The 12,054-nt window shown below is 39.0% G+C and overlaps 1 protein-coding gene across 1 annotated transcript in view; it reads left to right on the forward strand.

Moving 5' to 3' along the window:
• Window positions 1-12,054, forward strand: part of GRID1 (glutamate ionotropic receptor delta type subunit 1) — a 480,002-nt gene that overhangs the window by 432,178 nt on the left and 35,770 nt on the right. The window contains exons 11-12 of the mRNA XM_059477042.1: window positions 1,249-1,573; window positions 3,036-3,174. Of these exons, the coding sequence (XP_059333025.1) occupies window positions 1,249-1,573; window positions 3,036-3,174 (464 nt within the window). The remainder of the gene's footprint in view (window positions 1-1,248; window positions 1,574-3,035; window positions 3,175-12,054) is intronic.

Below are 12,054 nucleotides of genomic sequence, written 5' to 3' on the forward strand. Positions count from 1 at the left end.
AAAGGAATTAATATTCCATGTTGCTGCTTTTTGTAGAAAAGGTTACTCTTCTTCAGTGGAGGTTATTGCTGAAAGTGAAAGCTTTCTCATTATCTTGTAAATAGGTGGCTCAGTATCTGTAAGGAGATGTTTAGGAAGAAATAGAAGCAATTAAAGCTATTGCAAACATGTGTGTGATAATGGGATGTTCTTGGTTGGTGCTAGGGAGCATAAAGAATTTTCAACTTATTTTGCATTGACATAAATTGTTTGAATTTAATGGATTTAAAAATAAGGTAAGAACTCCTGTTAAATTTCTTTGGAAATTGCTTTCTTTGAAGCAATAAAATATCTATTATGCTATTTTTAAATGGTATTTCTGCTACCATTTGTTCCACAGACTCCAAAGGGTTTCAAAGCAAACCTCCCTCATCTAATATTTGCTTTACTTTCCCGACACAATTAGAGATAGAAAACTGAATGTATATTGTTGGGTTTTTTTTGTTTTGAAGAGACCTCTTTTTATTATGACAGAAAATATTGAGAATCTAATTGAAGCTCTTCAGAAGCTTTGGGAATCTTATTTATTAACTCCTATCTTACCCTTCATCAAGTGTGCATACTCTTTAAGGATTACCTGCATGCAAAACCAGCTTGTTTTAAATATTGAAGCCAACGCAGTTTCAGGAGCAAAGTTGCCTTTATGCATTTTTCCTGTTATGAGCTTTTTCCAACACTTTATTCATTTTAAAAAACAAACAAAATCTTCTCTCCAGTTGTCCTATGAAATCTCTTCATGAATATGGAAAGTTGGCAATTCTACAGGGAGAAAAACAAACATTAGCTCTTCCTACCCTGCTAACAAATACACAAGCTAAATAAATGGTGTTTCTTTCTTTATTGCTTACATTGCTCTGGGTTAGTATGGTTTGGAGTTTTAGGCCTTCTTTGGGAAACAAATGAGGGATAAAGGTTAAATAAGCTACCCTTCCTCCAGAGAGGAGTCAGGATCATGCTTCTCGTTCAAGAGAACCTTGACGGTTATGTTTCATTACTCTTCTTTGGGACAGTGCAATTAACTAATGTTTAAATGGTGAAAGTGGTTCTGTTTTTATTTTTAGAGAGTTTATATGAGTGCATCTAAATGTTTTAAGTTATAGAAGGAGGAGCATGGAGTCACTTGGCTCTTAGAAAGCTTCTCCTTAAGGCTCCTGCCAACCAAACTCCAGGTGGCAGGGAGCGATGTGACGTGCTGCGTTTGTCTTGCAGAGAGCAGACCTGGCCATCTCGGCCATCACCATAACACCCGAGCGGGAGAGCGTGGTGGACTTCAGCAAGCGCTACATGGACTATTCCGTGGGCATCTTAATCAAGAAGCCCGAGGAGAAGATCAACATCTTCTCCCTCTTCGCTCCTTTCGACTTCGCGGTGTGGGCCTGCATTGCGGCGGCCATCCCCATCGTGGGCGTGCTGATCTTCGTGCTGCACCGCATCCAGGCGGTGCGGGCGCAGGGCGCGGCGCAGCCCAGCCCCTCCGTGTCCTCCACCCTGCACAGCGCCATCTGGGTCGTGTACGGAGCCTTCGTGCAGCAAGGTACTCACCAGCAGCCACGGGCGGCTCAGCCCTGCCCACAGTAAGGTCAACAGAATGGGCAGGTATTATGTTTTATTAGCCCAGATGAGCAAAAGAGGGAAAGGTAGACAAGTTTGGGGCTTTATGTCTTTTTTTGTGCCTTTTCTGTCTCTCAGTAAGTCTAGAAAAACCACTAACAGGGTTTTCCTCTTTGGGAAAATTGTTACACTGGAAGTAAACTACAGAGCTGCTTGGTGCAGAATTGCAACACTTCTTCAGCCCTGAAACTAGCACCTTTTTAATTGTTTAATGTATAAATAGAAATAGAAATGTGTCAGCTTGTGCAACCTACTGTATCCACTGGAGCAGTGAAGTGCATTTTGATGAAAAAAGGGCATTTTGATGAAAAAATGTATGACTTAAAAATACATTTTATTTTGACTTTGAAATACATTTTGTATGACTTAGAAATACATTTTTGTTCAAAAACATATGTTTTTGAACTCGCGTGAGATAGTTCATCTCTTGGCTCATTGAACTGAGTGTGTAACTTTACACTCAGGAATGTCTAGGCATAGCACAAATCCTACTGAATTCAGTAGGACTGCTGCCATTAAAAAAGTCATTTCGTAACTAATTGTTTACAAAATCTGCCCACACAGTTTTTATGCCATATCTGGAATGTTTGTTGTATTCTTGGAAGGCAGATGTTATTGAATGCTGAAATATGGGTAAAGTTACCTTTTTTCTACATTTTTTTCATTGTGGTTGCAAGCTTCTAAAGCTTCAGCTGGAAAATCCATCCTATTGCTATGAAACTTGGTCCCTCACCTCATTAAGGTGACAGCCTTGATGGGTTTAAGTGCAGTAAAATATAATCAGCACAAACATATGCTGAAGTAAGTAGAACCAGCTCTATGGTGAGGTTTAGTCTCCAATGATACTCAAGCATAACTGTACTTGAAGACTGCTAGAAAGAAATCTTATGATTTGAAATCTTGTAAAGGGTAACAAGTAACGACACTAATGCTTCAGTCTTTGCAGATTTAAATACAGCAAAGATAGCACACAAACCATTAGGAAGTTCTGTGGGGGTTTTGTTGCATTTCTGAAAGGGTAGTTGAAAACAGAATATTACTGTAATCTGAACACTGTAATGATTTAATTCCTGCATATAAGTTGTGCTTCACCATTCAACTTTATTTAGAACATTTTTCATGTTCTTTAGATTTGATCCTCAATAATTCTCAAGGGAAATATTTTGAAAGATGATTTTCTAGAACACTGTCTCAGGCAAGAGGTAGACTGGAAAAAATACTTGTGAATTATCAGCCTTAACAGAAGCAGTGCTTTTCCCACCATGAAAGGGCAGACTGGAGAGGAAGCAGAGAGGAACTCAAGAAAGTTCAACATACGTGGGCACACAGAGGGTGATTGCAAATGGAAGCTGCTGAGAGACCCTCATTTCTCTGTTTATTTGTAGGGGGTGAGTCCACTGTCAATTCTGTGGCGATGCGCATTGTCATGGGAAGCTGGTGGCTCTTCACCCTTATTGTGTGCTCTTCCTACACAGCAAATTTAGCAGCATTTCTCACAGTATCAAGGATGGATAATCCCATAAGGTAAGAGCCTCTTCTTAACATGAAGGTGGAAACCTGGATTTCACAGGAAGGTATTATCTATTCCAGTGCTCATTCTTGCAAGAAGGAGATAACTCTCTAATAAAATACTCTGCTTATTTGCAGTGGCTGTTTTTCTCTCCTCTCCCCCTCTTCATCTTCACTCCAACAGCCCTCAAGCAGTTCTGATGGAGGGGACAATGGCACTTTAGTTCTGTATTTTTCCAGAAGAGAGGTCTCTCATGTCCTGCTGGTTGTTTGGTTGCAATTTGTGTGTGTGTGTAACTTGGGGTTTTTTTCTGCAAATTTAAAGGTCAAAGCTTTTCAATTTTTTTCTCACAAAATGTGGACAAAATTTCCACCCTTACACTGGTGTGAAGTACTGAGAGGGCCATTAAAATTTCACACTCAGTGCTGACAAGGTTAGAGCCTTATATCTCATGTTTGATGCAGTAGTGATGGAGTGGAGCAGTAGCAGTGCAGCACAGGCTCTTCTAGAAAGTGCTGAGCCAAGGATTTCAGGTGTTAGAGGGTGGCACATTTATGCTGCTACTCTTATTTGGGATTGCATTGGGAAGACAGACACTGAATGTTTGTGTTCTCTTCCTGAAACAGAAGAATTGTCACTGAGGTGAGGCTGGCACTTGTGGTTTCTGCACAGAAGAACATAGGTCCATTTCTTCTTAATATGAGTTCAACAGAATTTCCAATTTTTAGCTTGCCAATGTTCATTTGCAGATAATGTAATGCTTTGTGTGGATATATCATAATCATCAACATCATCATCATTATACCAGGCCAAAACCTTAATAGGCTTAGGTTTAAATTCACTTTCTGTTAGTTTGGCCACAATAAATGGATCTTAACAGTAACACAAATAAGTACTCCAAATAATTTCTAGAAATACCGTGAGAAACTATGTAGAATAAAACTATCCACGTATGATGACTGGATGTACTGGAAAGAAGGTTAAGCTCAGTGAATAAATTGCTCTTGAAAAGCAAGACACAAATAGGTATCCAGTAAGCTTGCCTAATGATATTCTTAAAAATGTCTGAAGGTTCTATTTCTTTCACTGCAGAAGAAATTTTCTGTTTGGTCTAATCAGTACTTTCCAAAACTCAGCAAAGTTCAGAGGAGGACAAAAGTTGAAGTGTAATTACATGAGGAATCTCTGCAAAAAAAGAGGTTTAAGAGCAGAACTATGGATTTTTAGAGGAGGCCTTTGACTATGAGCTGTTACAACATTTACAAGGGATTTTAAATCCCCTTCTTATTAAAATGAAAGGACATTGCTAAGAACCTTGAGGAGATAAGTTTTTTGGGTAAAGGACCTGCTCAGAATTGTTTCACAAGTATTGAACTCAGGCACCCTTCTACTGCTAGAGATGGCAGCTGGAGAATAGTAATTAAATGCCTTTCTGTACTGAATGGTAGCTGCCAGGTCCCTTTATCACATCCCCTAATACAAGCTGAGGATGTAGAAGTAAGAAAACATCAGCAGTGTATTTCAGGTGCCAGAACGTAAATGCCAAAAGAAATTGAAGTTTCCAGAAGCTTCACTGCCGGTGTTCCACCTACTTGGCTGTAGGGGCAGGGATCTCTAGTGGGTGTTGTCAGCCCCAGTGTGGATACTTCATATTGCCTGATGTTAAAAGTGGTCCTGGATGCTGTGGTTTAGGTTCCCAAATCATTCCTGAAGTGCCTTGGCCGAGGAGGTGGGGTAAAGAAATAGTTTTTCTGGAAGCTTCTGTTGAACCTTCATCCATCTCTGAGCTATGATTTTCATGTCCCCATTCTTTAGGCAAAACAGCTTATAAAATAATTTGTCAGATTTAGAACAAGTTTTTTTTTTTCTGAGAAAGTAAATTACTGCCTTTCATGAATTAATCGTGGCCTTGGGCCTCAGCTCCCCATTCTAGCTGGCTTCACATCATATGATGTGCAGTGAATGTTTTTGCCTAACTCTGCCACTCAGCTTGCCTGCATTCTGTCTTTCATGAACCCAGAAAGGAATACTTATGTGAAATCAATTTTTCCCATCCAAACAGCCACAATGAGCTAGAGCTGAATATTTGCTCACCAGCTGAGAACTACCAAATCTATCTGTGTACACTTCCATTGTTAAGAGAAAACAGCCCCCATCCTTTCAGTAAATGTCTGCTGTTATCTCTCCCTCCATAGAGAAGTCCTCTGTTGTTCAGTGCTGCTGCCTCCAAATTGTCAGCAGGAGAGAAATAAGTATTATGATGCTGCAGTAGCTGCAGCATAGTTAAGATTTTCTTTACAAGACTGATTTTTCTTCCCAAGCCCTCTCTAAAATGCCTAATGGAAATTGTTTCATTATCAAATTTGGCATGTGTGGTCTGTGACTAGTGAAATAGAAGTATGTTTGATTGAATAACTAGGTGTCAATCAACCCAGTGATCACTGCCTCCACAATTTCACTGCAAAACAAGTGTGTCATAGAAATCATAAACAATATTTATTAGAAGGGGCTTGGTGAGACGTTCACTGAAGCAAAGTTGAACTGTTGGAAGGCAGACTTTTAGAGTTATCGTGTCAGATGAAAGCCTGCTGATAAGGGACTACTGTTTTTTGGTTTTTATATCTGGCATTGTCAAGTCTCACAAGGCTATTCCACCCTGCTGTGAGTTTCAGAGGCTTCCTGTGGCTCACAGAAAGGTGAAATATCCAATGTAGGAGGAATGGCAGAAAGCAGCTTTGATCTGCCACCTGTATTTGTTTCCTGACAGTTACTTTGTAAATCCCAAACAGGATTTTTTTGTCCAGGTGTCTAGATCCCAAGTAAGAGACGTGCTTAACTTAGAAAGAAAAACTATTCTTCTTCTTGGGTTTTCTCAGAATGTCAAGGGCTTCATCTCAAGTGTGCTAACAAGAAGAAACACTGCCTTTCTGGTCTGGAGTGACAGCACATGCTTCCTTGCTCCTCATGTGTCCTGTGTGCCCATCATTCATCCTGCTGTCATGTGGTCGTGGGGTGGGTCCAAACATGGAGTTTGAGACCCACATGACAACCTCTATCCCCTCAGGAGCTCAAAGCTGACAAGAAATTTGGTGTACCTCCCTTGGCTGCTCTCAATTTTTCAGTTGCTAGTGGTTGGTGCTTCTGCTCCCCATTGCTCTTTTAATGCTGCTTCTCAATCCCTTTGTCTAAATTGCCTCCTGCACTTCTCATCTTCTTTGTGTCCCACCTCCCAGCCAGGGAACAAAGGCAATGTCATGGTTATCTCGGGATTTCTGTGTGTATGGACATCCATAGGCAGGGCAGTGACACATCAAGCAGATTTCCTGACCCCTTAGGGGCAAGGAGAGAGATGTTTTCTAGTTCAATATGAAAAAGGGAAGGCAACTACTGATCGCAACTATTTTGGCGCTCAGGTTAGGAAAATCTGATCCACATTCTAACTTTATAAATAATCAATTCTCAATTTTTGTTTTTAATAAGAAATCTAGGCAATGTTTAGAACCTGTGCTAATCCTTGACAAACTTGTTTAAGTTTAAACCCAAGTGATTTGCATTTACTATTCTAATATTTGCCTGCAGTACTGTGTGCAGCTGAGGAATCTTCTAATGGGTCAGTCTACCAAGTAAGGCAGAATTATTACATGCGAGTTTGTTCTTTCTTTTGTCTTATTACATTTTCAAACAGCTCTTGGATCTGCTGTCTGACCTTCCATTTGTAATTATGAGTTTAATTAGCAGTGACTTACATTCCAGCTTCATTTCTTGTTAACAAGCAGACTACATGCAGTTCAATAGCTGCACAGATATTCTGAAATTCAGGTTTAGGAGAGCTTGTCTGACAAGAGGCTAAGAATCATGCAAAAAAAATAGGACATGAAAAAGGTACTCTATTTTCAAATGCAAAAGAGTTTAAATTTTTTATCAAATTGATCTTTAAATTTGTACATGCTATGGATGCCTTGAGAGGCATCCATACTATATGCATTCATGAACTGCATACAAATGCATAATTTATCTGCTTTAAGATCTCAGCTGCTGTTTCATGATTTCAGATTTACTTTTTTGTATTTTAATTCCCCTATTTCTTGTGTTTTGATGACAGCTGAAGATTTAAAGCAGCTTATTTGGGGTGATAGGGCAGCACTTGGAAGAGTTGGGTGCAAATTCTTTTTCTACCACAAGCTCTGTTTGATCTTGGCAAGTTTAGCTTCCTCTCTGTCTTGTTTCTCTTTCTGTATAACACAGTAGTAATATTTTCTTAAATGGCATATTGTCAGTTTAGCTGTTTTAAAGATGATGGCCATATTATAGTAGCACTGCAAGTATCAAAAAAAGATATATTTTCTGGGTTGCATACAAAGCAGAAACAATCTCAAAATATTTTATAATAAAATGAGAAAAGTACTTGGAATATGCCAGCCAGAGGGAAATGAACAAACATTTCATCCACTGTAGTTAAGTGGATTTGATAGGGTTGGTGGCAAGAACCTCACCAGAATCCCTCAGTATTCACAGCAATTTTGTCTTGAAATTCCTCATGTTTGAAAACAGCCTTTCTCTTGTTAATATCAGATGTGTCTTTTTAAATATTTCATTGGATTTTCTTTTGTTATGTTTAATTTGTACTGTGTTTTGCAGTGTCTGTGCAGCACCTCAGGCATGTTGGCAGGAGGCATGTAGGAATAAGCATGATAAAAAATAATTACTGTGATTATCATTAAAGGCCTGTGAGGAAAAGCTTCAATCATTAAATAACTAGATTAAGTCCTTCCATAAAAATAAAGGCTAAGAAAGACTATAAGAAAGATGCAAGAACTCAAAAAACTTTTTTTCCTTTCCAGAGCATTCCCTCTCTGGAGCACAGGGGTGAAATTTCCTGGGAAAAGCTCTGAGCAGCAGTGCTCAGGGGCAGAGCTTGCCAGCATTTGCCTTCAGGCTCTGTTTAGGACAAGGCTCTGGGCTGCTGCCAGTGCTCCAGCTCCCATTGTTTGTCTTTTCACTCCTATTGATGGTGCTGCCCAGTGGGTGCTGCCTGGAAAGCCACAGAGTCTGGAGCCTTTTGAAAAGCTTTCTGAATGCTGGCATATGCCACTCAAACGTGGTTTAAAATGGATCCTAATTACTCCTCTAATTGAACAAGCAGGCAAGCATCTAAGTGCAAATATTTCCCAGGGACATTTTTCTGAGAAAAATGAGAATGCACAGCTGAAAATCAAGCTTGCATTCCATCTATCCAGTTGCCATTAAAAAATGTGGTTTAGATTGGAGATCAATGGCAAAGCAAGAGATTTGTGATTCCACACCTCTCCAGCTTGACTTTTTAGAGACCTATATCATAGCATCTCTTCATTTGTTCTGGTTACTGAGAAGTTCTGTGGCTGAGGTGGGTTGAAGCATTAAAATTCAGATGCATGCACAGTTTAGAGAAGAAAATGGTTTGGATATAACATTAGCAAAATCTACCATCTGTGCAGGTAATAAAATCTTTATTATTTTTTTCTTTTGCTTTGAAAGGAGAAAAATTTCACAAGCGTAGCAGCCCTCAGGACAGCCCATCAAAATGTACAAGGATTGGTTTAATCTGATATTTGGTACTCCTTGGCTCGGACAGAGTCACCTTTTGGGTCAGATTGTCTCACATTAATATAGGTTATTCCCCTGCTGTCCACAGAGGAGCTGTTTGCTTTCTGCATGCATTCAATCCCTCTGGCCCCTGACTTCACCTTCCTTGTTGTAGGATGAGGTTTCTTTTTATTACATGGATAGCACCTATGACTTATTTTGTCAGGTTGTATTTTCTGTGTTACTCCTAAGGGATAAACAATACGTAACACAGTAATAGAAGATTTTTGCTCAATAGGATACTTAGATTTCTATTTTTTTTTCTCTAAAGAAGCTGATTTAATGTCCTATATGAACTGATAATAGCATCTAATATAGCAGGATATTAAAAAAGCAAAATAATTATTACTATAGCAAATCAAACAGAAAGGGCCTTAAAGCTTCAGACAACTCCTAACAGCTCAATCCATCATCTCTAAAGACAAAAACAGAGGAAGAAGAAAAAATCCATAGAGAATTCTCTTTTGGAAATAATTCTGTGTCTCAACCATTAAAGTGGTTGGTCAGTGGGGGGGTTTTTTCCACATTTTCAGGCAGATATCTTAATGACATTGCGAAGTGAAGCAGCTGCCTGCAAACCAAACCAAACCAAACCAAAACCCCTGTAAAATAATGTGTATTTTATATCATTTATCTGTTCTGGTCAGGGCCATCAGTGTAACAGTGGGCCCTGTTATAAAAGCTATGCAGGTTCTGTTAGAAGGTAACATAGTGAATATTACTGCATAGCTTTCCAAATTGCCTGAAGGCGTCTCTGAGAGCATTCCTGAAGCCAGAACAAATAAATTGAATTCACAAAACTACTAATAGTAAACACTTAATCACAGTAAGCTCATTCCTGCAAAACCATGAGATTAAAGTGAAGGTCACTATCCTCACTTTTAAGGAGAAGTTGTATCTATTTTTTTAATTACTGTCACTCCAGACAGGGCATGCATAGGCTTCCAACTCTGCTAATCTCTTGAAATATTTTGAGAACTGCTTCATTTGTTCATGTAAAAACCCTGTCTCCTCACCTTGCACAATTCCTCACCAACATTCCCATATGATCAAAGGTTCTGTGATGTTTGTGCCGTGATTGTTCAGCATTAGATTTTCTCACCCACCTAACAGCAAAGGTAATTTTCCCATCTCCTGCTCTGGACACTGGAACTTCAGTCAAGGGCTGACGCAAATAGCTTTCTGCAGTGACAAATCATGCAAACTGAATTTATTTGTGTTGTGAGGAGGATTTATGTTTGCTTCTTGATACTTTTTATCTCATGCATTTGCCCAATTTCCATACATTTATAGTATGTACAGCTAGCTAGTCCAATGGCTGCACAACTCTTTTAAATTTAAATTATTTTGGTTTTCTAGGTCCTGGAGGAGCTCTTGCAGAAGCTCTTGCAGTTTCTTATAATTTCTTTAATAGTTCCTCATGTTGTGGTAGTTTGTATCTGTGTCTTTGATATGGTATCTTTCAGGAATTGCCAGCCCTTCTGTATCCTTTATCCTTTAAAGCAACACCCCAAGAGATTTGCTTCTCTAGTTCTTGATGTTTGTTGAGTCTGATCTTTTGAAATGTAGTATTTTTACATTGTTAATCTTGTTTGGGTTTTTATTCTGCCTCAGGATATTAAACTCCAACATCTTGCAAACACTTTTAATCTGGATGCTTTTCTCTTTGACATTTCCATTTAAATCTATCAGATCTGAAATAGCCACTCCCCTCATAAATGTCTCCATGATAGAAGAACGTTCATTCTCACACCAGACACTCTTAGCACCTTCACTGATGTATAGGATGATATTTCATCTACTGAAAAAAAAAAAGTTGTTCCAATACAGTCTAAAATATTTATCGACCATCTTGCCATGAAGTGGATCTGTAAACTTGCCATTTAAAGAAAGGCTTTAAAAATTGAGTATCTTTATAAGGAGATTTAGAAACTATTCGTGATGATGTAAAAACAAATCCACAAACCAAACCAAAACAAAAACAACCCAGCAAAACATTTTTAATCAATGCAGATCATGGTTGTTTAGGGGAGAAAGGAACTTATTTTCCTTGGGAAGTAAGATACCATTGTTTATTACCATGAGGGCTATACTCTCAGTTCTTACTTTGCAAAATATTTTCTGGAGAGAAATAAAAAACTTTTCTGGAATAGCACTGTGTTGCTAAGAGAAGGGTTGCATGTTTTCTTTCCATTTCCTGGGCTCATCTGATTTGCTGAGCAATGTTCTCTTCTTCTGCACATGTGCTCCTTTACAGTATAATACAGGAGTATTTCCAGACTCATCTGGAGATGAGGGAGAGAATGGCATTGCCTCAGAAAAGCTGTTTTGATACAACTGACAAACTTTGTAGCTTTAAAAGAAATGTAATCACAGACATTGAAGTTGTTTGCCTTCTAAACCATTAAAACCAGCCTGAGAGAATGTGCCACTGATTTAATTTAATTGATTTATGAATAGTCATGTCTATCTAGAAAATAGAAAACCATCAATCAGAATGGGGTGGTTGTTAAATACTGTGTTTCTTACATATGGCAATAATGCAATTTCCAAGCTCATATGTCAAGGTATATAATTAGGCTGCCCAATAAACTAATTAATCTCAATATAATGAGCAGCCAGTTGTTTTTGATGTGCTTTTTTGGTGCTTTCTAGTATGAGGTTCAGTATTTAGAGAGACTTGTGTTCAGGGTGAGGGGAAGGAGAGGACAAAGGGTGAGGTCTCTCTTCCTGGTTGCCTTCCTGTACATCATTTTGAGATGAGAAGTGCACCATACACTGTGTGCTCACTCTGGGTCCTATGAGAAACAGGCCTGCAGACTTTGAAATATGCATATGTAGAGCATGCACTTTAGACATCAATAATAACTGATGAATGCTGTATGTGCTTTCAGTATTAATGAAGAGCCCCATGTTTTGATTTCCCAGGAGTATGCAGCACATGCTCTAGCAATCAAGGTGCCTCTTCAGAGTCCCTCTGTTTTCTTCTCTGCCTTCTGTCAATAGTGATGGCTTCTGCTGTGCTCCCTGTGGTAAGGGAAGGGTGTGAAGCTGTTTCTCAGACACACTGTACCTTTGGGAGATCTGAATTCATCCAGCCCCTCCACCCCAGCTGTGAGACTGCTGACATGCAAGACTCCTGAAAAATCAAAACTTAATAAAGAGTTGTGTAGGACCTTTGTCCACACTGGGATTTCATGGGCTTTAATGATATCCTAACAGTCATTGTACAAAGTATCACTAACCCCAAGTATAGGCTTCATAAGCCAGCA

This window comes from Ammospiza nelsoni, chromosome 8, assembly GCF_027579445.1.
Source record: "Ammospiza nelsoni isolate bAmmNel1 chromosome 8, bAmmNel1.pri, whole genome shotgun sequence".
NCBI classification, from domain to species: domain Eukaryota; kingdom Metazoa; phylum Chordata; class Aves; order Passeriformes; family Passerellidae; genus Ammospiza; species Ammospiza nelsoni.